Genomic DNA, 25380 nt, shown 5'->3' with positions numbered 1-25380 from the left:
CTTATCAGGCATTGACCGTTTGTCTTGCAAGTTACAATGCTTGCAGGAGACCACCCACTTCAATAATCACAAAATGGTCTGATCTTTCTCTTCTGCCCTATCTTTGTGGCAGAAATCAAGTCATTTCCTAGGAAGGCTGGTCACTTAGAATCTGACAGATCAGAAGAAGCTTTTCTCGTACCTATGAAGCCACTCCCTAAGCCCAGAGGGGTGACTCCAGGACTTCTGAGAAAGGGACAGGTGTCAACTCATCTTCTCCGTGCAGTAGCAGAACACTTCCACCGCTATTTTGCTACAGAAACAGACTCAAAACGTGAGTTTAACGCCTACATCTCAATAGCTCCGAGTGATAAGGAAATATATTAGAAGTAATAATTTTTAGGGGCGCCTGGGTGGCTCGGTTGGTTAAGCGTCTGACTTCGTCTCAGGTCATGATCTCACGGTCCGTGAGTTTGAGCCCCGCGTCGGGCTCTGTGCTGACCGCTCAGAGCCTGGAGCCTGTTTCGGATTCTGTGTCTCCCTCTCTCTGCCCCTCCCCCGTTCATGCTCTGTCTCTCTCTGTCTCAAAAATAAATAAACGTTAAAAAAAATTTAAAAAAAGAAGTAATAATTTTTAAAGACCCATAAAATCAGGGGTGCCTGGGTGGCTCAGTTGGTTAAGTGTCTAACTCTTGATCTCAGCTCGGGTCATTTAAACCCAACTTTTGAAATCGTGTGCGTGTCCGGCACTGACTGGTGCACTTACAAATGCGTATTTCTAACAAGTGTAACCATTTTTTCCAAAGGACGGTCAGTTGTTTATTTGGAAGCGATAGATGTTTACCACCCTATCTTATGCTTGGAACGGAGCGCTTTTTAAATAATGCTCTGTTTTGTACCAGTTTTGTTCTTTTGATCTGTCTTCTCACAGCTCTGCCCTATTGTAAAACTCTACTTTGGGGCGGAAAGAATGAGTGATTGTCTCTGTTCTGAGCCAGTGGAAATGTTATTCTATTGTGCTGCCGCATCCCCACTGAGCAAGGTATGACCTACAATGTCTTCCCCCGGATTGTCTGCCTTTTTTCCTTTGACTAATGGAAACAAAGCTTTTCCCAAGGATTCCAAATCAAGCCCCCAATCGAAGTCTTAATTGGCAACACAAAGCACAGCCGCTGGGTGCTGGACAGGTTCCAAAGGAGATTTTGTTCTTAAGCACCAGGCTGAAAAAACCCCAGAGAAAAGAAAACAAACATATACCCATCCACACGCTGCAGATGCCCCGACTTGGTTAATTTGGAACTCTGATTACAGAAAAATTCCCGCATGATTGTAAACATATTTGAAACGTCCTGGAAGCTATTTTAATCCTAATATTCAGAATGCCCAGCAAGCTTCTTTCTCTTTTCGGAATTCTCTCCTAATGAGACATCTATAGGAACTTGACCAAGGAGGAATAATTAGATGCTACTGTTTGGGTTTCCAACTTCCAAGTGGATGGGAACTAACATCCCTGGAAGCCCATAAAAGCCAGAGAAACAAAATAAATGAATCACTAAGTTCTACCCGGAAAACCAAGAGTCTTGGACTCAATCTAGAAAGCCATGTATTTCTGGTTGGCTGTTCTACAACAGTTTATCAGAGGAACCAAACTCATTATTCTGTAAATTAAAAAGAAGCATCTACAGAGGCCTTAGAAAATTTCTGCAAGGAAGGTTAGTGTTTAAATGTGAATACGCATACATGTACATACACACACAATATGATGGCTACAGATAACCAACCCTCCACACTCCCTCCCTTCTTTCCTTCCTAAGATAATATTGTTGAGAGCAGACACTAACCACGAGCCCTTGCACGCACATGGCTGACAAAAGGGGGCAGGAGACCCAGGCTTCTGCTCGTAGCACATGGCCAGTTCTGTCCTTGGAGCCCAGCCCCCGCAGTCCCTTCCTTCCAGGCAGTCCTGTCTCTCAGACTCTCTGCCAGAAGTCTCTGTTTAGAGTCACCCTCAGGACTGCCTCTGTTCTGTCAGCACCCACAGGGGCCTCTTGGCACGTCACCGCTCCTGACAGCAGCACACAGCATGGGACATACAGGAGGGAGCATTTCCCAACAGTAATTATATCAAGCACTTTTTATGAGCCGATGTAAGTGCTGACCTGGACAGCTTTGCGGGAAGCAGCCTAACACAGCGACGGGAGCATCAGCCCTGGATGCACAGGAACCTGGGTCCGAGCCCCTGTTCCCAGCTCTGTGCCCTCGGGGCCTGGAGAAGTTGCCTCACTTCTCTGAGCCTCAGTCTTCTCAGAAAATAGGAATAATAATATCATTTTGAGGATTAGTGACAACATATTAAAAACCCAGAGCTTCGGGGCGTCTGGGTGACAGTCGGCTGAGTCAGCTCAGGTTGTGATCCCACGGTTCGTGGGTTCAAGCCCTGAACTGGGCTCTGTGCTAACAGTGTGGACCCTGCTCGGGATTCTGTCTCCTTCTCTCTCTGCCCCCTCCCCTGCCCACTCTCAATCTCTCTCCAAAATAAATAAAGAAACATTAAAAAAATTAGAGAAAGACAAATATCATATGATTTTACTCATGTGGAATTTAGGATACAAAACAGATGAACATAAGGGAAGGGAAGCGAAACTAATATAAAAACAAGGAGGGGGACAAAACAGAAGAGACTCTTAAATGCAGAGAACAAACCGAGGGTTGCTGGAGGGGTTGTGGGTGGGCGGATGGGCTAAAAGGGCAAGGGGCATTGAGGAGGACACTTGTCGGGATGAGCCCTGGGTGTTACACGTAGGGGGTGAATCACTGCAAGCTACTCCTGAAATCATTATTGCACCAAATGCCAACTAACTTGGATGTAAAATAAAATAAAATAAAATAAAATAAAATAAAACAAAACAAAATAAAATAAAATAAAATAAAATAAAACAAAACAAAATAAAATAAACTGGTACTTCGTAGGCTTTCATTATCATTAAAGAATGATTTCTATCATCGTCATGGACTTAAAGGGGCCCTCAACTACCCACTGAGGTCTCTGCTGTTTCCTGGGGAAAGCGTCCATCCGATTCCATAGCCCAGCCTCGTTTCTGCAGTCAGTTTCAGAAACTTCATTCCCCAGCCTTATCCTACCCTGAATCAATGTTTCAAACACTAGAACTGAAAACACAATTTGCCAGGAGTTCTAGCAATCATGCCAATTAATCCTATGAGGTCTAAGAAGATCATAAATATTCTATGAAGTGAAGGGCACCATGACACTACGTCAAAGTTACTTTGGACTCAACATAGAGACCTTCTATAAAATCAAAGAGCAAGAATGTTGGACTCAAGCTCTCACAGAATGAACCGAAAGCTAGAAATTATATTTGCATTGCGACTTTGACTTTTACCTTTGTGCTCTGAAAGACGTTTTTATTTTATTTAAATTCCAAAATATAAGAGACATAAATGATAGAATTCTATTTTATCCAAGAATAAAGGGAAAGAGTCTCATCTTTCCAATAATAATTTGCTACTTTTTTTTTTAAGATTTATTTGTTTGAGTCATCGCTACACTCAACATGAGGCTCAAACTCACAACCCCAAGATCAAGAGTCGCGAGTCGCACGCTCTACCGGCTGAGTCAGTCAGGTGCTGCGATAATTTGCTACTTTAAAAAGTCACTCTTGAAATGGGAAAAACTCACTCTTGAACAACCAATGGGTCAAAGAAGAAATCACAAGGAAAGTTAGAAAATTTCTGGAAACAAGTGAAAATAAAAACATACTAAAACTTACAGGATATGCAGAACACAATACTAAGAGGGAAGTTTATAGCAGTAGACTTGCATTAAGAAGAAGAAAGATCTAAAAAAAAAAAAGAAGAAGCAGAAGAAAGATCTCAAAACAACCACCTAACTTTCTACCTCAAGGAACTAGAAAAGGATAAACTAAAAGGTTAGTGAAAGTAAGGAGCTAATTAATAAAGATTAGAGCAGAGGTAAACACAATAGAGAATAGAAAACAAACCAATGAAACCATAATTTTAGAATATTTTTAAAGAATTTTTTTTAAGTTTTATGTATTCATTTATTTTTAGAGAGAGAGAGCGAGTGAGTGAGTGTGGGGGAGAGACCAAATCCCAAGCAGGCTCTGTGCTGTCAGCACAAAGCCCGACACGGGGCTGGAACTCATGAACCATGAGATTACCACCTGAGCTGAAGTCAAAAGTCAGACATTTAACTGACTGAGCCACCCAGGTGCCCCTAAATTTCTTTTAAAAAGACCAACAAAACGGACAAATCCTCAGCTACACTAAGAAAAAAATGAGACTCAAATAACCAAAATTAGAAATGAAAATTAGAAATGAAAGAGAGGATATTACAACTGTTATCACAGAAGTAAAAAGAATTCTATGGGGCTACTATGAGCAATTATATGCTAACAAATTGGATAACCTAGAAGAAATGGATCAATTCCCAGAATCATACAACCTACCAAGATGAATCATGAAGAAATAAAAACTCTAACAGATCACTAACCAGAAGGAAATCGAAGCAGTAATTAAAAAAAAAAAAAAGCAAAGAAAAGCCCAGGGACAGATGGCATCACTGAAGAATGCTACCAAACATTTAAAGATGAATTAATATCAATTCTCCTTAAAGTCATTCAAAGAATTAAAGGGGGGGGGGTAAGGGGGGAATTCTTCCAACCTCATTCTATGAGGCCAGCATTAGTCAGATGCCAAAACCAGACAAAGACACAAGAAAATCTATAGACCAATACCCCACCCCCCACCACTTATCCACAGGGGATATGTTCTATGACCCCCAGTGGATGTCTGAAACTGTGAAGAGTGCCCTTATTTATACAAGTTTATACATACGTATGTATGATAAAGTTTAATTTATAATTAGGCATAATAATAAAATAGAACAATTATAACAACACACTGTAATCAAAGTTATGTGACTGTGGTCTCTCTCAAAATATCTTACTGTACTACTCTATTCACCCTTCTTTTTGTGATGATGTGACATGATAAAATGCCTACATGATTAGATAGAATGAGGTGAGGGAGGGAGGCATTGTGACATAATGTTAGGCTACTATTTGACCTTCTGATGATATGTCAGAAGGACAGTCATGAGCTTCTGAACTGAGGTTGACCATAGGCAATTGAAACTGAAGAAAGCAAAACCACGGATGAGAGGGACCACTGCATACACCACAGCCCAGTGGGATTTACTCATGGAATACAAGGATGGTTCAACATATGAAAATCAATGGAATACCATGTTAACACAATGAAGGACAAATACCACATCACTATCTTAACTGATGCAAAAAAAAAAAAGCGCTCGACAAAACTCAACATTCTTTCATGTTAAAAACTCCCAACAAATTAGAAATAGAAGAAAACTACCTTAACATAATAAAAGCCATGAATGAAAAGCTCACAGCTGTCGCCACATTCAACAGTGAAGACTAAAGGCTTTTCCTCTAAGATCAGGAACAAGGTGAGGAGACACAGTCTCATTACTCCTGTTCAACACACTACTGGAAATCCTAGCCAGCACAATTAGACAAGAAAAACAAATGAAAGGTATCAAAATTGGAAAGAGAGAAGGCAAGTTATCTCTGTTTGCAGACGACATGATCCTACATGTGGAAAACTCTAAAGATTCCACACACACAACATTTGAAAACGAGTAAACAATTCCAGCAAAGTTGCAGGATATAAAAAGAATCAACAAAATCAGTTGCACTCCTATACTAACAATGACTAAATCAAAAAGGAAATTAAGAAAACAATCCCTCTTGCTATCGAATCAGAAAGGATTATATACTCAGGAGTAAATTGAACCAAAGAGGTAAAAGACTTGCACACGGAAAACATGGCTGAAAAAAAAACCAAAGAAGACAGAAATAAGTGGAAACACATCCCACTTTCACGGATTGGAAGACTCAATATTGTTAAAATGTCTGTATTACCCAAAACGATCTATAGATTCAATGCACACCCTGTCAAAATCCCAATGGTATTTTTTGCAGAAACAGAAAAAAAAAATCCTAAAAAGGAATGTCAAGGGACCCCAAATAGCCAAAGAACCTTGAAGAAGAAGAACAACGTTGGAGGCCTCAAGCTTCCTGATTTCAAAACATACTACAAAGTAACAGTAATCAAGTTGGTGTGGTATCTTCCTTAGCACAAAGACAAAAATATAGACCAATGGAACAGAATAGAGAGTCCAGAAATAAACCCTTGAGTATTTGGCCAAATGATTGTCAACAAGGGAGCCAAGACCACACGATGGGAAAAGGACAGTGTCTTTCAACAAATGGCAAAAGGAAAACTGAACATCCACACGCAAAAGAATGGAGCTCTACCTTTACCTTGGACTATACACAAAAATTAACTCAAAAGGGATTAAAGACCTAAACACATGACCTAAAACCATAAAATTCTCACAAGAAAACACAGGAGGAAAGCTTCGGGGTCCTGTACTTGCCAATGACTTCTTGGATGTGACACCAACAGCAAAAACAGACGCTTGGGACTACATCAAACTTAAAAACTTTGGTGCATCAAGGAAACAATCCATAGAGTGAAAGGCAACTATGTAATGGGAGAAAATATTTGCAAATCATAGATCTGATAAGGGGTTAATATCCAGAATACAAAAGGAAATTCTACAGTTCAAGAACAATAACTAAAAAATGAGTAATTTGATTAAAAAATGGACGAAGGACTTGAACAGGTATTTCTCCAAAGGTGATATACAAATGGCCAACAAGTATATAAAAAGATGCTCAATGTTGGGGCGCCTGGCTGGTTCAGTTGGTAGAGCATGTGAGGCTTGATCTCGGGGTTCGTGAGCTCAAGTCCCATACTGGGCATAGAGATTACTTAACAAAAGATGCTCAAGGGGTGCCTGGGTGTTTCAGTCGGTTAAAGCATCCAACTTCGGCTCGGGTCACAATCTCACGGTTAGTGAGTTCGAGCCCTGCGTCAGGCTCTGTGCTGACAGCTCGGAGCCTGGAGCCTGCTTCAGGTTCTGTGTCTCCCTCTCTCTTTGCCCCTCCCCTGATCATGTTCTCTCTCTCTCTCTCTCTCTCTCTCTCTCTCTCTCTCAATCTCTCTCTCAAAAATAAATAAACATTAAAAAAATTTTTTTAAAAGATGCTCAATATCACTTATCATATGAGAAATGCAAATCAAACCCACAATGAGATATTGCCTCAAATCCATTAGGATGACCACCCGCAAAAGAACAGAAAATAACAAGTTTTGGGCAAGGATGAGAAGAAATGAGAACCTTTGCCTGCTGTTGGTGGAAATGTAAAATGGTGTAGCCATTATGGAAAACAGTATGGCACTCCCTCAAAAAATTAAAAATAGAATTACCTCATGACTCAGCAATGCCACTTCTGGGTATGTATCCAAAAGAACGAAAAGCAGGATTTTGAAGAGCTATTTGCACACCCGTATTCATTGTAGCATCATTTACAATAACCAAGAGGTGGAAACAACCCAAGCATCCATCGACAGTTGAATGGATAAAGAAACGGTGACGTGTGTGTGTGTGTATTATGCAGACCTAAAAAAAGAAGGAAATCCTGTGATACGCTACAATACGGATGAAGCTCGAGGATATCATGCTAAGTGAAAAAAGCCAGTCACAAAGGGACACACAAATACTGTATGTCTCCACTCAGAGGAAGCATCCAAAGGAGTCAAAGTCACAGAAACAGAATGCAGAGAGGTGACTGTGAAGGGCTGGGGACAGGAATTAGTGTTTAACGGGTAGAGATTCGGTTTTGCAAAATGAGGTTCTTTAAACTGATGATTACCAGAAGGGAGCTGGGTGGGGGATGAGGGGAGTCGGTGATGGGGATGAAGGAGGGCATCTGTCATGATGAGCACCGGGGGATGTAGGGAAGTGGTGAATTGTTGTATCGTGCACCTGAAACTAATATAACACTGTGTGTTAACGATCCTGGAATTAAAATGGAAAGAAAGAAAGAAAGAAAGAAAGAAAGAAAGAAAGAAAGAAAGAAAGAAACAAACAAACAAACAAACAAACAAACAAACACAAAAATAGACAAAAAAGTTCTGGAGATCCGTTGCACAACAACGTGCGACAGTGTTTAACGCTACTGAATTGTATGCTTAAAAACGATTAAGGCGATAAATTTAACGTTATGTGCTTTATAACACATGGCAATCTGAACTTTGAAATAAAAAGCCTTGACAATCTTCAGCATCTAGATGAAAAAAAAAGTCCGTATCTACTACTGTCAATTAGACTCTAGAAGGGCATTTCACGTGGATTAGAAATAAATGATTCAAGTAAGTATTAAACAGAAACGAGGGCGCCGGGGTGGCTCATTTGGTTAAATATCCAACTCTTGATCTCGGCTCAGGTCATGACCTCCCCGTTTGTGGGATTGAGCCCCGTGTCGGGCTCTGCACTGACAGCATGGAGCCTGCTTGGGATTCTCTCTCTCTCATGAGAGGCACATGCCCCTCCCCCATGCGCATGTTCGTGCTCTCTCTCTCTCTCTCAAAATAAATAAATATACTTTAAGAAACAGATACAAAATGAGGCTAAGAATTTCATTTTTTAAGTTTTAAAAAGCCCCACAAAACCAATTTTCTTAAAATTCGCAAACAACAAGTACATGAAACTCTATTTGATCAAAACATAATCAAAATACACTTGGTGAGGGAGAGTGCAAACCTACATATTTAAAACAGAAGACGAGATCGCTAGGTTTTCATTCCGAGTCCCAACCCAACATCCAATCTAACGCCTACAAGCCCAATGGTGGCCCCAGCGTGCCCTAGAGTTTGCTCCGCTCTGTGTCCGGGCACCTACTGGCCAGTTAGTATCGTAAAAAGTTCTATGGCTTCCACGGTGTACTCATAACAAGCCAGGGTCTTCTAGGCTACATTACCATCAGGCACTGAATTTCCTAGAGCCTAAAAATTTAGAAAAGTAGCCTGGCATATAAGAGATAAACTTTCAATATGACGATTATGAAATTATAGAAAAGTTAAGAGCAAACTATGCTCTGAGAGACAACATCAGTATCTAGAACATCGCCGTTTGGCACAATTTAAAAGGATGAGCTTATCCAAATTTTACAGGTAAATAACTGAGGTTGGTCTGGAGACCTGAGATTTGCTCTGTGCCAGACAGGAACTCGGGAAGAGCATATTCATTTGCACACAGGTTACACTCCCATTTGTGTTTTTAAAAGAGAACTTTAAAATACAAAATGGCACACTGTGCTGTTAGCCAATGGGATTTCAGAGACAGTAAGATTAAGTAAAAAAAAAAAAAAAAAGGCAGAAAAACTTATATAGGTCCTGATATGTCAACACACCAAATCTTATACTTTTATGAATTTTAATTCAGACAAGAAATTAACAAGGGTCGTATGAAAAGGCGATAATTGATTTTAAGTCTGAGATGGAACTCCTTTCAGAGTTCGCTTAAGGCGCGCTCCACCTACCTTTTGGCTGCCGCTGCCACAGCAGTTTCTTTCCTGGCCCCGGAGGGGGACGGCAGAGAGCCACTAGGTTTCTTTGGTAACACGGTGCCATTGTTGATGGTGGTTCTTAAGGGCAAGGTCTGCACCAGTGGTCTTGCTGTGAGATGAGCAGAAAATGTAATCAGAACTTTCCCCTTTGTCAGCGTAACTTTTTACAGAACTTAAGACAGGGAGGAAGGAAGAGGGTATCAGTTTTAAAATGCTGGCAGGATTGACAAAGGCACCAAGAGCACTCAGCAGAGATTTTCAACAAAGGATGTTGGGACAAGGAACCTAGACACCAGCCTCGCCCCTTACACAGCAACTAACTCAAAGTGGACCCAAGACCAGAATGTAAAACGCAAAGCTATAAAACTTCTAGATGAAAACACAGGAGAAAAATCCGTGTGACCTTGGGTTTGGTGGCTTTTTAGATACACCACCAAAAGCACGATCCATGAAAGAGAAAAACAGATTGCTTGGACTTCATTAAAATTATAAAAACGCTTGCTCTGTGAAATGCATTGTTATAAGGATGAAAAGATAAGTCACAGACTGGGAGACAGTATCTACAAATCTCATATCTGATAAAGGACTCGTATCTGGAATATAAAGAAAGGATGCTTAAAACAGTCCGAACACAAGCAGCCCAATTAAAAAAATGGGCAAAAGATCTGAACAGACACTTCACCCAAGACGATCTACAGATGGCAAATAAACATATGAAAAGATGCTCCACATCTTTTGTCATTAGGGAAATGCAAATTAAAACCATAATGAGATATCTCTATACACCTATTAGGGTGGCTAAAATCCAAAAAAACAAACAAAATAGCACTTGCTGGCCAGGATGCAGAGCCACGGGGTTCTCATTCATGGCTGGTGGGAATGCAAAATGGTACAGACACCCGGGAAGACAGTTTGGCAGTTGCTAAATATAGTCTTGTGGTAGGATCCAGGCATTGTGTGACATTGGGTATTTATTTACTCAACTGATTTGAAAACTTATGTCTGTATAAAGCCTGCATTTAATATTTATAGCAGTTTTTTTTTTTTTTTTCATAATATTGTCAGGAACTGGAAGCAACCAAGATGTCCTTCAATGGGTGAGTGGAAAAACAGACTGTGGTCCATCCAGACTGCGGAATATGATTCAGCAAAAAAAAAAAAAAAAAAAAAAAGTGAGGAAGAAATCCACGCCAAGGACAGGGCTGAGGCTTATTAAATCCATGCCACCAAGTGAAAGCAGCCAGGCTCGAAAGGCTGTGTTCTGTATGATTCCATTTATATGACAGTCTATAAAAGGCAAAACACTGGGGCGCCTGGGTGGCTCAGGCGGTTAGGCATCCAACTTTGGCTTGGGCCATGATCTCATAGTTTGTGGGTTCAAGCCCCGCATCGGGCTCTGTGCTGACAGCTCAGAGCCTGGAGTCTGCTTCGGATTCTGTGTTTCCCTCTCTCTCTGCCCCTCCCCCACTTGCGTTCTTATCTCTCTCTCAAAAATAAATAAAATTAAAAAAAATTTTTTTTATAAAAGGCAAAACTATAGAAGCAAAAAACCAGATCAGTGGTTGCCAGAGGTTGGCCGGGTGGGGGGCGGAGGGCTGAACAGGTAAGACCTAGGAGAAATTTAGGGTGGTAAAATGATTATGTGATGCTGCACGGTGGCTATGTGACATCAGGCATCTGTCAAAACTTACAGGCTCTTATGGCACAAAGAATGAACTTGAACGTTTGCAGAGAAAAATCAGTTAGGAGATGGGGGCGGGGGGGAACCCATGACAGATAAAAGAATCAAACTACGTTACAAGTATGTACTACGATGTCATGGAAGGGGGTGGGGCAGGAGAGGTGCTGTGGAAATGGGGAGAGACTGTCTGCCTGCCCGGGAGCACATGGTAAGCACTGTGGTCCAGTCAGTAACATTGTTTCCCACAGGGCATGGTCTATACCTCTGAAACCACAATCATGAACACTAGGGCGAGAACAATTAAGAGACTGGTGAAGGATGGTGGGAGCAAGGCTTCATTGTTGCAGAGCAAGGCTACAGACAAGCCAGGGGGAGGCTGCAATGAGCCAGGTTTAGCCTGATACGGCCACAGATACACAATTATACATGCGTATGTAAACACGTATTGGTGTAAACACAGACATGCCTTAGCTCTGCCCGCTACGACTGCCGAAAGCAGTATCACCCGGCACCCAAACCTTGGTTTCTAACACGATTCCACAACAGCAGGGGAGCCTGGACTCCTCGGGGAAATGCCCAAATTTGGGGCTGGGGCAGGGCACCCACGACATGGGCCCGGAGCGTCCTGTACTACCAGAGAGAAAGGAAGTGCTCAAAAGCAGTAATAAAACCCCAACCCCTATACTGATGGGGTCAAGTCAGAGGCACTCAGGAGCCAACTGAAAGAGCTCCCCGTAGCCAAAGCTGGGAAACCCGCAGGAACAAACCACATAAGGCAGTACTGGATCACAGCCTGAGGTATACAAGTATCTGTGAGTCCATACCGATACAAGTTGATAACGGAGGAAATGATTAAATGGGGGGAGCAAAGATACGTCTCCCGTGCATAATTCCAGATAATTTACGTAGATAACCAAGGAGGTGGAGTGCAATTCTCTATTCCTTAAGTGTGGGCGGCATAGTGACTGCCTTCTGCACTGTCCAGAGTGGGGACGGGGGGAGTCACTGCACTGTGGACAAACCTGGCAAACTCTGTCCAGGCCAACGTCACAGTGATGAGTCCTACCGATAGCACATGACCTTGACAGGATGTGAAGGAAATGCATTTTACCTCTACGGTCTTCCTCCCCAAAACCCATGACCTACCCAAACCCAAGGTGAAGGACAATGAGCCATCTGACTAGGGCTCCTCAAAACTGTCAGGGTCATCAGAGACAAGGAAAAAGTCTGAGCAACTGGCAGTCTAGAGGAGCCTAAGGAGACAAATGTGATCCTGGATCGATCCTGGAACAACAGCAAAAAAGGGTATTAAGGATAAACTAAGGAAATCTAAATACAGTGTGCCTTTAATTAATAAAAATGTATCACCGTGGTGGCATACTAAATGTAAAACGTTAATAGTAGGGGAACCTGGGTGCGGGGCATATGGGAACTGTCTGTACTATCCCTGTAACTCTTCTGTAAATCTAACACTACTCTGAAATTAAAAAAACAAAATTATTTGAAATGCTAGCAGAATTTGTTTTGTCCATCACAGAATTAAATCTGCCTCAATTTATGTTCTTGAAAACAATAACAAAACTGCCTAGAATGCCAAGTGTTTAATGAACCGGAACTTTTCGGCCCCTAAAGCAGAAGGCTAGGCTTCCTTCTTTCTTTTTAATTTTTTTTTATTTAATTTTTTTTTAATGGTTATTTATTTTTGAGAGAGAGACAGAGCTCGAGAGGGGAAGGGCCAGAGAGAGAGGGAGACACAGAATCCGAAGCAGGCTCCAGGCTCCGAGCTGTCAGCACAGAGCCCGACACGGGGCTCGAACCCACGAACCGCGAGATCATGACTTGAGCCGAAGCCTGACGCTTCACTAACAAAGCCACCCCGGCGTCCCAGCTTCCTTCTTTTGTTAAATGTGACCGAAAATGGCAAAAGCCACAGGCGGCTCCCCAGCCAGAGCATGAAGCCCTTCGCCACCCTCTATGCTCTCTTTCCTCATCTCCCGAGCACCTGCTCACTCAAGGGCCTGGGGTGCACTGGCAGCTAGCACTCCTCAGCGGAAGCAGCACGGCTCCCAAACCACGATTCCCCATCTTCTCTCGCACACAGCGCGCTGGTCCCCAGGACCCTTCTCCCCGGCAGGAAGACAGGCACCGTCACGGCCGCTCTTCCTCGTCTCTCTGCTTTGTCCACCATCTTGGCCCATTCTGGGTTGTTATTTTTTTTTAAGTACATGTACTGTGTTAAACAGAGTCCCCCACATTCATGTTCACCCAGAACCTCAGGATATGACCTTACTTGGAAATAGGGTCTTTGGAGATGTAATTAGTTAAGATGAGGTCATACAGGATCAGGGTGGGCCCTGAACCCAACGATGGTGCCCTTGTGAGGAGAAGAGAAGAGACACAGAGCCCCCCTGGGGAGGAGGCCACGTGCCTGTGGACGCAGAGCTTGGAGCGAAGCGTCCAGAGGCCAGGGAATGCCAAGGATGGCCAGCAGCCACGGAAGTGGGGAGAGGGGCCCGGGACAGCCTCCCTTAGAGCCTCTGGAAGGAACCAAGCCTGCCCGCCCCTCAACTTCAGTCCAGCGGCACTGATCTCGGACTGCCGGCCTCCAGGACTGGGAGAGAATACGTCCATTGTTACAAGCCTCCCAGTTTGTGGTCACCTGTCATGGCAGCCCCAGAGATGAGAACGACGCATATGTGAGCCTGTCTGTCCCTTCCGTTCCTGCCTGTCCAGCCTGTCCCCGCAGCACGACTCCTAGCCCCAAGGGTGGGTCTCCGGGGCGCTCCGTCAGCCGGGTCCAGGCTCGCCTCCCCGTGACCCTCACCTTGATGTCCCTCGCCACCACCTCCAACGGCCCCCAGGAGCCACCGCACCATGTTGCACATAACCAGGACTGACACGGGACCTGCACATCTGGGGGCTCCTACTTCACAACCAGCCCGCGGAGGGAAGAGGACACCATCCCGACCCCTGGGTTAGTGCACCTCCCGGCCACCCGGCCAGTCAGGATCTGGGCTTTTGTAACCTCAGCCATCTGCTCTCATTCTACCCGTACGACTTTATTTTTCCCACCATGTCCCCAGGTGCTTCCGTGTGCCCCCCACCAACCAACAAGCCAAACAATTCCACCTCCTCAGCTCTGCTCTTGCTGGGCTAGCGAACGCGGGTATGTGCACTCACCTGGAGGGCATGCTACGATACACAACGCGGGGCTCCGGCCCATAGTGTTTCCGATCCTGGGTCTGGGGTGCAGCCTGAGAATCTGCCTTTCTAGCAAGCTCTCAGGGCATGCCTCCGTTGCTCCGGGGACCCCACTTTGAGACCCACAGGCTACGCCGCTGTCCTCTCCTGGGCATTTCTGCCCTCCCGGACGGCCTCTCCCAGCTCCTACACCAGTCTGGGCCTCCCAGTTGAGCACTGGCTTACACACTGTTGTTCCAGATGAGCTAATCTCACTCTGCAGAGCAGAGGGGGTCGCCGACGATGCCTGAGCTGGGAGGGGTGTCCCCTAGATCTCTGCACACCCTGCTCCGGAGGCAGGCAGGCCAGGTATGCTGCTCTGTCTCTTGGGCTGACCGGAGAGAGCGAGTCACCCCTCCTGGGCCCCAGGGGCTGATGGGGGGAGCAGTCACCTGAACCTAAAGGGAGAGAAACTGCTTTGGGAGCAGAAGCAACATTCAGAGGAGGGACACAGCCAACCCGAGGGACCCCACGCGGCAGGAACCAAGGAAGTGAAGGCCCCCCTCTCTCCCCTCCTTCCAAGCCCCAGCGAGGGCTCCCCGTGCGCAGACCTAACTGGGAGGGGGAGGGCAAGGGCCTGCTGGCGTGGTCCCTGCAGGCTGACCTGTGGAGCTGGCCAGAGGAGGGTAAAGAAAGGACCCACAAGGTTGCCTGGGTAACTCCGTCGGTTGAGTTCTTGACCTCGGCTCAAGTCACGGTCTCACGGCTTGGGAGATGGAGCCCCGAGCCGGGCTCTGCGCTGACAGGGGGGATCCTGCTCGGGATTCTCTCTCTCTCCCTCCCTCTCTGCTCCTCTACTGCTCACATTCTCTCTCTCTCTCTCTCTCTCTCAAAAAATAAATAAATAAGCATTAAAAAAATAAAAAAGACAGGACCCAGAGGGCCCAAGGAGGATGTCTTGTACCAAGCGCCTCTCTGGCCCCTCGTCCAGGACCCCCACCCCACCCCACCACACACACACACATACACACACACACACAGACACACACACACACACACACACACACACACACACACACACACACCCCGCCAAACCAGGCTGGGCGAGCCTCCTCCCTGCTCCCACTTCCCTGGCCTGTGCCAGGGGTGTCCTGTGTCACCACACCCAGGACACCACATGGCAGTCGTCTGTTTCTTCACCTGTCCTCTCCATCCACGACAGGAGGCTCCTTGATGGTGGGACCTGCTGTGATGCCCCCACAGAAGGAACACAACAGGTACGTGTCCATCAGACCGCACTGATCTCAAATCCAGTCTCGTCATAACCTCGTTCTGTCCTTCTCCCGAAAGGGAAACTAGGGCTGTGGAAACCCACGGAGAGGATATCAACTGCGCGCAGTGGCTTTCGCACAGGGTGTAACGGATCCTGTACGTCACACTGTCACAGAGTGTCCTCAAAACAAACAGAATTCTTAAAGCTCTGATAAGAAATCATGAAAGAAGGGGCGCCTGGGTGACTCCGTCGGTTAAGCGTCTGACTTCGGCTCAGGTCATGATCTCACCACCTGTGAGTTCGAGCCCCGCGTCGGGCTCTGTGCCGACAGCTCGGAGCCCGGAGCCTGCTTCCGATTCTGTGTCTCCCTCTCTCTCTGCCCCTCCCCCACTTGTGCTCTGTCTCTGTCTCTCTCAAAAATAAACATTAAAAAAGTTTTTAAAAATAAAAAAATGCAACGTGAAAGAAAACACAGGATGGCAGGGAGGCATGGTGACCCCCTCGGAGTGGCAAAGAAGGTGGAGAGACCCCTACTTTGGCAAGATCTCGCTGGCTGTGCCGCTCTCGGTAACGTCCTCAGGCTGTCACGGCCACGGGCTTGGTCAAGAGCACCACAGCTGCCACCAACACGCCTAGTAACTGCGTATTTTGCACGTGATGCCTCCTCAGGTCGCTGCCAGGTTTGCCCATCTGGACGTGGTTAGCCACTCAAGGAAGAAAGGCGGCTGCCACCAAGGGAATGTTCTGGGAGGAAAAACACCTGCTAACGTCCAGTGTGAGCAGGCAGCAGCCTGGATTGCGAGCGGGAGGACAGGAGGATACGAGAGCGGCCTGCGGGACGACGCATGATCTTCAGACGGGCAACATTTACAACTGTGGAGGAGAAAGAGCACCGCGGGAAGGGCTCACACACAATTTCCGCTCATCAGGGGCTGAGATAAATGACTCCTCCGTTTCCACACGACACTAAGATAGGAGACATTCTGCTGGTTCATAAAAGGGATTTTTTAAATAACATTTCAATTGTTCCTAGGGGCAAAACGTAGACACACAGCACGAAAGAAGAATTTCTAAAATCAAAAGAGAATGCATGATGAATGGCATGTATTTGGAATGCATTCATCGGGGTGGGGGGGGGGGGGCAGGATGGTTGGGAGCTCACATCTCAAGGGACGTTGGGAAGCACAGAGCAATAAAGGAATCACGCAGGACCGGCCCGACTCAGCGAGGCTTACTTCACGGAGCCTCAGAGAAGTCACCACCCTTCCGGGGCCTCGCTTCTTAAAAATAAGGATCCCAGCGCCCACCCTGCAGGGCTCCCAGAGCACGGGGAGTGAGGAGTGGAAAGGTGTTAGCATCGTGTCCGGGCGCAGCAGGCACGGGAGGAGTGGGAGCTATTATCCCACGGCCAGGGCTACATCCAGGACAGAATGCTTCGGACATCACGGTGCAGTCAGGTACCCTGAATGCGATGTGGGAAGAATTAATGTAGCGTTTCAGTTGTGATCCGAGATACCTGAGGCAGAGTTAATTAGGCCTGAATACAGGAGCAACATTTAAAGTGGTAAATGTGAATTACTTGCTGGTGAGCACAGAACAAAGCCGACAAGGACTACGTTTTCCATTAAAATCTCACAGCACTCCCCTTGCACTGAGATGGAAATCAGCCATGCATACATACAATGGGTCTATTGTGAATTTAACTCCAAATCACGACTCCTTATCTTCTTGAGAACAGGCCACCAGCCTCTGGGCACTTGCTCCTTGCTGCTGTCCTCGGGGCAGGAGAAGATCAGTTTACGAGGTAAAAAAGGAGTCATTTTTACTTTAATTTTTTTTAACGTTTATGCATTTTTCAGAGACAGAGAGAGACAGAGCATGAGCAGGGGAGGGGCGGAGAGAGAGGGAGACACAGAATCCGAAACGGGCTCCAGGCTCCGAGCTGTCAGCACAGAGCCCGACACGGGGCTTGAACTCACGAACCGTGAGATCATGCCTGAAGCTGAAGTCAGGTGGTCAACCACCTGAGCCACCCAGGTGCCCCCCAATTTTTTTTTAACAATAAATTTTTGAGAGACAGAGACAGAGCCACAAGCTGGGGAGGGGCAGAGACAGAGGGAGACACAGAATCCCAAGCAGGCTCCAGGCTCTGAGCTGTCAGCACAGAGCCCGACGCGGGGCTCGAACCCACCAACCGTGAGATCATGACCTGAGCCGAAGCCGGACGCTCAACCGACTGAGACACCCAGGCACCCCAGAAAAGCGTCACATTTAAAACACGAATTTCTTCTGCTTATTACTCTAAAGAACACTTAGAAACCAACTAAACGTATAAAGAAGAAAAAAAGGTCACAGTCCCACCACTCAGGGAACAAAAAGTCAGTGAAAACACTTGGTTATACTTCTTTCCAGTCTTTTTGCGTAGATTTTGTCTATTAACTTGAATTTTACAGTGTATACAGTTTTCTATCTTGCTTGTGACTCTTAATGTAATGCACAGGTGCTTTCCCTGTTGCTACCAGTAACGTGAACGTTTTTAACGAGGACCCAGTGTTCGATCATACAGAGTGCTGCAGTTTTCGGCCCCTGTAGCTTGCACTCCCTCTGCTCCTTTTTGTAAAAATTTTTTTGTTTTTAACATTTATTCATCTTTGAGAGACAGAGAGAGACAGAGCGTGAGTGGGGGAGGAGCAGAGAGAGCGGGAGACACAATCTGAAGCAGGCTCCAGGCTCTGAGCTGTGTCAGCACAGAGCCTGATGTGGGGCTCGAACCCACGGACCGCGAGATCATGACCTGAACCAAAGTCGGTCGCTTAACGACTGAGCCACCTGGGCGCCCCTCCCTCTGCTCCTTTCTATCCAAGTATTCTCCAATATGCATGGTGTTGCAATGAACTCTTTTATTCATAAAGCACATTTCTGTATTTATACTCACAACAGCAATCAATATACATGGGGGTCTTCTTAACCGCATTGTTAGGTAGCAGGGAAAACTATTTGATTCTCTTCTCCCCAGTACAGGGTAACCCAAGCTCAGCAAAATTAAAACATACCAAATCTCCGCATCTGAAGGTCAATCTGACATAAGCAGGGCCACCTTTGTGGGCTGAGGTTGTCTGTAGGTAAGAAGCGTGACAGGGCAACCCGTTCTCAATACTTAAAAAAAAACCCAAAGGAAAAGAAAACACGAATAACAACGTCTGGGGGGCTTCGGTGGAGACTTAGTAACTCCTAAGCCCCAGGACGGCATCACTGGTTAAAAATCCCCGGCACCAGGAGAATGTTGCCAGGGAAAAGCGGTGTGAGTCACAGCTCCCTCCTATGTAAACTCTGTGTCCACAGGCCCAGCATCTGATGGCTTGGCCACAATCTCCCCCCTGTCTCAGGAAGCCACGAACTTGATCTGTTAGTGAATTATTTTCCCGAGACGGCAGTTCTCATTGTTACGCGAGTGAAGTCATACGAAGAAGAATAAAGTATCTTCGAACAAAGTGAAGTGGTACCATGGAAAGGGATTTACAGCCTCACGGGCAACCCTGGGGCTACTGTATAGACTCTGAGGTCTGCCCATCGGGGTGACTGTGGCACAGACACGGCACACACTTCCTTTGAGCTGAGCCGTGCTGAGCACTTTGAAAGCTCACTGCCTACCAGCGTGGCCTGTTTCTTGCTGCACCGCCATTCCTGTTGCTGGGCCAACAGCACGAAGTTAGGTGCCCAAAGCTCAGAACACTGAACCCTAAGGTTCAGAAAACTGACCTTGGGGGGGAAACATCACTTAATACTTAAAAGTTAGAATGCCTTGAGTCCTGTCTGCTTCGAGCCTGTAGGAGGACAGCAAGCCAAAATAATGTGAAGTGGCCTTTTACACACAGAGGAGGTTTGTGTCAAATCCGTCTGGTCTGAAAGATCCCCCAACTGAACCATGGCTACTGAGGGTCAGCTACCCAGCAGCAGGTGCACATGTACCAACACGGCTCTCTCCCGAAGGAAAGCAGCGACCCAGAGCCTCTGATGGGCCCACTTCTCCACCTCCCCAAGTCATGGCCCGTTCCATTTGGGGGATGCCACCCCACTCACCAGCTTTCTTATGACCTTTGTTCTGTTTCTCGGCGTGACCCTCTGCCTTTATACCATGATTTACTTTTACTTATGAAAAAAAATATTATATTAAAAAAACACATCAGATCTCACTATGAAAAGAAACTATTCTCTTAGAGGAAGTTTCATAAAACTTTACTCTTAATCAAGAAAAGAAACAGGCAGGCCTCTTGCATTATTTTTTTCCCCTAATTTTTTAAAAAAAATAGATGTTTTGGAAGTCTGAAGTTTTATATAAAGCAACGACTTCAAATGTACCCTTTAGGGTATAGTAGTCATCAGATTTATTTTTGGAAAGCTGAGTAGGTCAAGAATACCTAAAATAACTTAGTTTCTATTTAAAATTCCCTAATGACTTTGTAACTTAGAAGGAGAAAAACAGTACTTAAAAAGATTATTCGAGGGGCGCCTGGGCGGCTCGGTTGGTTAAGTGTACGATTTCGGCTCAGGTCCCGATATCACAGCTCATGAGTTCGAGCCCCGTGTCGGGCTCTGTGCTGACAGCTTGGAGCCTGGAATCTGCTTCAGGTTCCGTGTCTCCCTATCTCTCTGCTCCTCCCGTGCTCACACTCTGTCTCTTTGCCCCTCCCCAACTCACGATCTCTCTCTCTCTCTCAAACATAAATAAACATTTAAAAAAAAGATTCTTTGAGATGTATCCGTGTATGGTATCAGAGGGTAGCTACACTTGTGGTGAGCAGGGCGTAAGGTACAAATTGTACACCTGAAATTAACGTAACATTGTAACATCATGCAGCAACTATGCTCAGATACGAGAATTACAGAAAACACGTCAACGTTGTCCACAAGTATATCTCACACAGAGCTGGTGACGATTGCCCTGAAGGAAGAAGAAGTACATTTTTTCCTACAGACATGGGAAAATGTAGCCAGGGACTTGAGAGAAAGCTAGCATATGTGACATCAGACAGTACCCTCTCCTGACTCCAGGAAAAACATGGAAAGTGTGAAATAATTCGTTAAATCCGAGCAAACAAACAAACAAACAAACAAAGCTAATTTTAAAGGGACATTTACATAGCTGTGTGATCTGCTATGTTTTAAGTAAAGGAAATTGACAGCCAACATGAATTCTGTTTTCTAGAGTTAGCCACAAGGAGCGGGGATCTGGTAAAAGATGAGCAAGGTCTATGGGTTGAAAGTGGACCTCAGGCAACCGAGTACGATTAGCAGGAAACTTTTATGAGGCGTCGTACTTGCAAAATTTTCAGAGGAGGGTCACCACAAAGTTACTTCAAACACAAATAGTGCTTTCTTATATTTCACTCACGGGCGTCACAGGAAAATGAAATGATTTAAATTTGCCAGAAACCAGGGGCGCCTGGGCTCAGTCGGTTAAGCATCCGACTTCGGCTCAGGTCATGATCTCGTGTGGTTCGTGGGTTCGAGCCCCACGTCAGGCTCTGTGCTGACAGCTCAGAGCCTGGAGCCGCCTTCAGATTCTGTGTCTCCCTCTCTCTCTGTGCCTCCCCCGCTTGTGTTGGCTCACTCTCTCTCTCTCTCTCTCTCTCTCTCTCAAAAATAAACATTAAAAAAATGTTTTAGGGGCGCCTGGGTGGCTCAGTCGGTTAAGCGTCCGCATTCGGCTCAGGTCATCATCTCGCGGTTCATGGGTTTGAGCCCCCTGTCAGGCTCTATGCTGACAGCTCAGAGCCTGAAGCCTGCTTTGGATTCCGTGTCTCCCTCTCTCTCTAACCCTCCCCTGCTTGTGCTCCGTCTCTCTGTCTCTCTCTGAAAACTAAATAAACATTAAAAAAGTTAAAAAAAAATAAATTTGCCAGAAACCCACGAGATACAGACTCTGTAGCTGGCTACGCTCTCCTGGACAGCAGAGCAGGACATTCAAAGGACACAGCAGGCTGTGCCCGGAAGGAGCTTCCTAGCTTGCGGGTTCTGAGCTCCTCAGGGAAGGGCCTGCCCCTTGGGGGCCCCCAGTCCTGGGCAGAGCTTCGCTGTGGCGTAGGGTCATTAACTGGTGGCTGTGCCGAACAGAACGGCAGCACAGAAGCTGAGTACACGGAAAGAGAGGAGAGTTGTCAGAAAGTTTCCGGGTGGAACAGACTCCAAGGCGCCCAGAGGATCATGGGGGTGTCCTTGTGCTCAGCTCTGCCTTGCAAGATAAACCTGTGCTCCCAGCGGTGGCCCCTGGATGGCTCCCTCCTTGACTCCACAAGCATGTTCTGGCCACCTGCACATGTAACCACAGGCTAACGATTCCCTCGTGTCAAGCCAAAGAGAACTAAATAAAGTTAAAGACCCCGTCCCGCCTCGTGTGATGGTTTGGGCAATGCTGAGAGCCGTTCCCTGATCTTCTCAGGTTGTCTGTCGCTGTTGAGGAGGGCCTGCATCCGCCAGGGCAGGCGTCCTCCGCGAGACCAAGTCTAGCGCTGCCCCCGAGCCTCTACGGCGCCCACCTTTGGTAGGTCCTTTCCTGTTCAGCACCGCCTGCTGTTCCTCCGTGATGTTCAGCCGCCGGACCACGTCGGCCAGCGCCGACTTGAGCAGCTGGATATCGTCTTCTTGCATCTGGACGCGCTGCTCCAGGGAGGCAATGCGGTCCGTCACCTCCATGCTACTCGCGGCGGAAGCGCTGTCATCTAAACCAAAGGAGAGGAACAAGTGACTCTCGAGTGCCCCCCGGAGGGATGGGACCGACGCGCACGCCCGGAGCGTGTTGCTGGGACACGGTACCATTCATATCCTGGAGGCCACTGCCCTCGTGCAGAAACCACGGGCCGTCTCGTGCGACACAGAACTACAGCGTCTCACTCTGCTCTAGTCTTTAGTGATTCTGCTCGTGCTTTTCATTTCCTCTTAGCTGAGGTTTTATTTTTTATTTTTTAAAAGTTTTTTTTTTTTTTTTTAACATTATTTATTATTGAGAGACAGAGAGAGACAGAGCACGAGCAGGGGAGGGGCCGAGACGGGGAGACCCAGAATCTGAAGCAGGCTCCAGGCTCCCAGCTGTCAGCACAGAGCCGGATGCTGATGCGGGGCTCGAACTCACAAACTGCGAGATCATGACCTGAGCAGAAGTCGGACACTTAACCGACTCAGCCACTCATGCGCCCCTCTTAGCTGAGGTTTTAAGCGCTATTGTATTATTCTAGACACGGGCCAATGCATGTTCTTTCCCGTGACATTTGGAGACCTCAGAGGTAGAGGAGGGACCAGCGTGCATCTCCCCTCACATGGCAGAAATCCACCCCCCGCCCCCGTCACCGTCTCGCTTTTGTTCTGACCATGCTAACTGAAGGGTTGGCCAGATAATCCCAAGACAACACTATCTCCTGAAACCAATGTTACACTATATGTTAACTAGAAGTTATTTTTTTTAATGTTTATTTTTGAGAGAGAGAGAGAGAGAGAGAGAGAGAGAGAGAGAGACGCAGAATCCGAAGCAGGCTCCAGGCCTCGAGCTGTCAGCACAGAGCTGGACGCGGGGCTCTAACCCACGAACTGTAAGATCGTGACCTGAGCCAAGGCTGGACGCTTAACCGACTGGGCCACCCAGGCGCCCCATCTAACTGGAATTTAAATAAAAATTTTGGGGAAAAAAAAGGCTTGGGGCACCCCAGTACCTCAGTCAGTTAAGTGTCCAACTCTTGGTTTCGGCTCAGGTCACGATCCCATGGTTTTTTGAGTTCGAACCCCACATCAGGCTCTGTGCTGACAGCGGGGAACCTGGTTGGGATTCTCTCTCTCTCCGTCTCTTTCTGCCCCTCCCCTGCTCACATTCTCTCTCTCTCTCTCTCTCTCTCTCTCTCTCTCTCTCTCTCTCTCTTGTGATAAATAAATAAACTTAAAAATTATGACTTCGCTACACAGTTGAAGTGAAAACCATTGGCGTGATGTATTATCTTTCCCACATAAAATAGCCTTAACACAGCACTTCTCAGACACTGTGGCCTCAGGACTCCTTTACATTAGCAACACTTACTGGGGACCACAGATAACTTTTGTTTGTGTGAATTGTGTCTATCAGTATCTGCTGTGCTGAAAATTAAAACAGTATTTTATAAATATGTAAGCATGACTTAGCTACAAAGAACAAAAGTATCACATATTAAGTAGCCCGTTTTTATGGAACAACTGCTATATTTTTAAAAACGAAAATAATTTTGTGAAAGGACTGACATCTTTGACTGTTTAAAAATTTTCTTTCATGGCTGACTTACTAGCGAAGAACCAGATTTGTTTATGTATCCAGTCTGCTGTGATATGTTATTTTGGTTGAAGTATATAAAGAACATTTGGCCTCACACTGACACGCAGTAGGGAAAGGAAGAAGTATTTTAATAGCCTCTTCAGATACTTACGGATAATCTTTGTTATTCGATGAAAACAGGATAGACGGTAACGTTATAAAAGTTAGCTGCGATGCAGAATCTAAGACCACATAAATAAGATTTTTTACTTCGTTAAAATAACGGAAGAAAACAAAACAAGGCTACACCATCTATCAGTCATGCCTGTTAAGGGCCGGCTAGTCTGACAAAGTAACATGATCTGTCTGCTAAGCACCCCGTGACCTCGACGGCAATCCCAGCCTCTTGTACGGAGCTGTTAATCGCCAGTTCCTTACCAAGGCCTCCCGTGTCCCATCAGGTCTCCTGGCCTCTGCAAACCCATTTCACATCGTCCCTTCTTTCCCTCCATGCCTCAGTCACACTGACCTCTCTCTCTTTCGTATCTGCTGTTGCCTTTGCTTGAAACATTTCTTAACAAGCTTTTTTTGCTTGTTCTGTTTTCTGTTCTTAGGCGTCGGCTCAAACAGAGCTCTTCAGAGAACCTTCCTAACAACCTTACCTAAGGCTGGTGCTCCGATCACGTCAACCTTATTTACTTCTTTCATAGCATTACCGTGCTCTTGTTTGATTATCTTCTACGTCCCAACTATAAAACATAAGTACCACAGAGTTGCGCCTGTTTCCAGGTAGGACAGACCCCTTGTGGACAGCACCTTCCTGCAGAAGGCAATTTTAAGCCTGGAAATTACACAAAAAGCAACTACTTGAAGGTACTGGAGAGGAGACACAGGTATATAAACTCTGGTGGGGAGTTTACACTCACTTGGAAAAATATACAAGAAACTCCTTTCCATGGCTTTTTAGCCAGAGTTAAGTGGCACTCGCGGTGGGGTTAAGGGTACACGTGGGAAACCCCCACAGCCATTTTGTGCTAAGAAAGCCAAAACGTGAAGTCCAAAAACTGTGACCACTGAAGAGAGTGGGGAAATCCCAGAAGGGAAGAAGCCAGAGCGGGGGGATTCCCAAACTCTGTCTATCCCGTCTCTGGCTGACCTGCGGAACCCCCCCCGCATAGAACAGAGTCAAGTGTTACAGCTAAGAGCAGAAGATCAGAACTGAGATCGGAGGCACTGCCCGAGAAGCAGTTAGCAGTTCAAGCCCAGCCAAGAAAAGCAGCTGCTAAGACAAAGGAAAGAACACTTCTTAGAGGAAAATCATGGAATACAAAATCCCCACAACTTAAGATTCATAATGTCCAGGATATAATCCAAAAGTACTCAACATACTTAAGAATCAACAAGCGGAACACATTCTCAAGAGAAAAGAAAATAAATGGAGTCCAACTCCAGGATGAAC

General features: G+C 46.0%; 1 protein-coding gene across 4 annotated transcripts in view; it reads right to left on the bottom strand.

The window, feature by feature from the left end:
* Nucleotides 1-25380, bottom strand: part of EML1 (EMAP like 1) — a 184976-nt gene that overhangs the window by 53670 nt on the left and 105926 nt on the right. For all 4 annotated transcript variants that reach the window (XM_019462237.2, XM_019462238.2, XM_053889787.1 and 1 more), the window contains exons 2-3: nucleotides 22189-22371; nucleotides 9492-9627 (exon numbers count right to left, since the gene is read on the bottom strand). In XM_019462237.2, coding sequence (XP_019317782.1) covers nucleotides 9492-9627; nucleotides 22189-22371 — 319 coding nt within the window. The remainder of the gene's footprint in view (nucleotides 1-9491; nucleotides 9628-22188; nucleotides 22372-25380) is intronic.

Source organism: Panthera pardus, unplaced genomic scaffold, assembly GCF_024362965.1.
Source record: "Panthera pardus isolate Hobbes unplaced genomic scaffold, ASM2436296v1 HiC_scaffold_24, whole genome shotgun sequence".
Taxonomy (NCBI): domain Eukaryota; kingdom Metazoa; phylum Chordata; class Mammalia; order Carnivora; family Felidae; genus Panthera; species Panthera pardus.
Note: the sequence above shows the minus strand (reverse complement) of the source record. Positions and strands in the feature narration are given on the sequence as shown.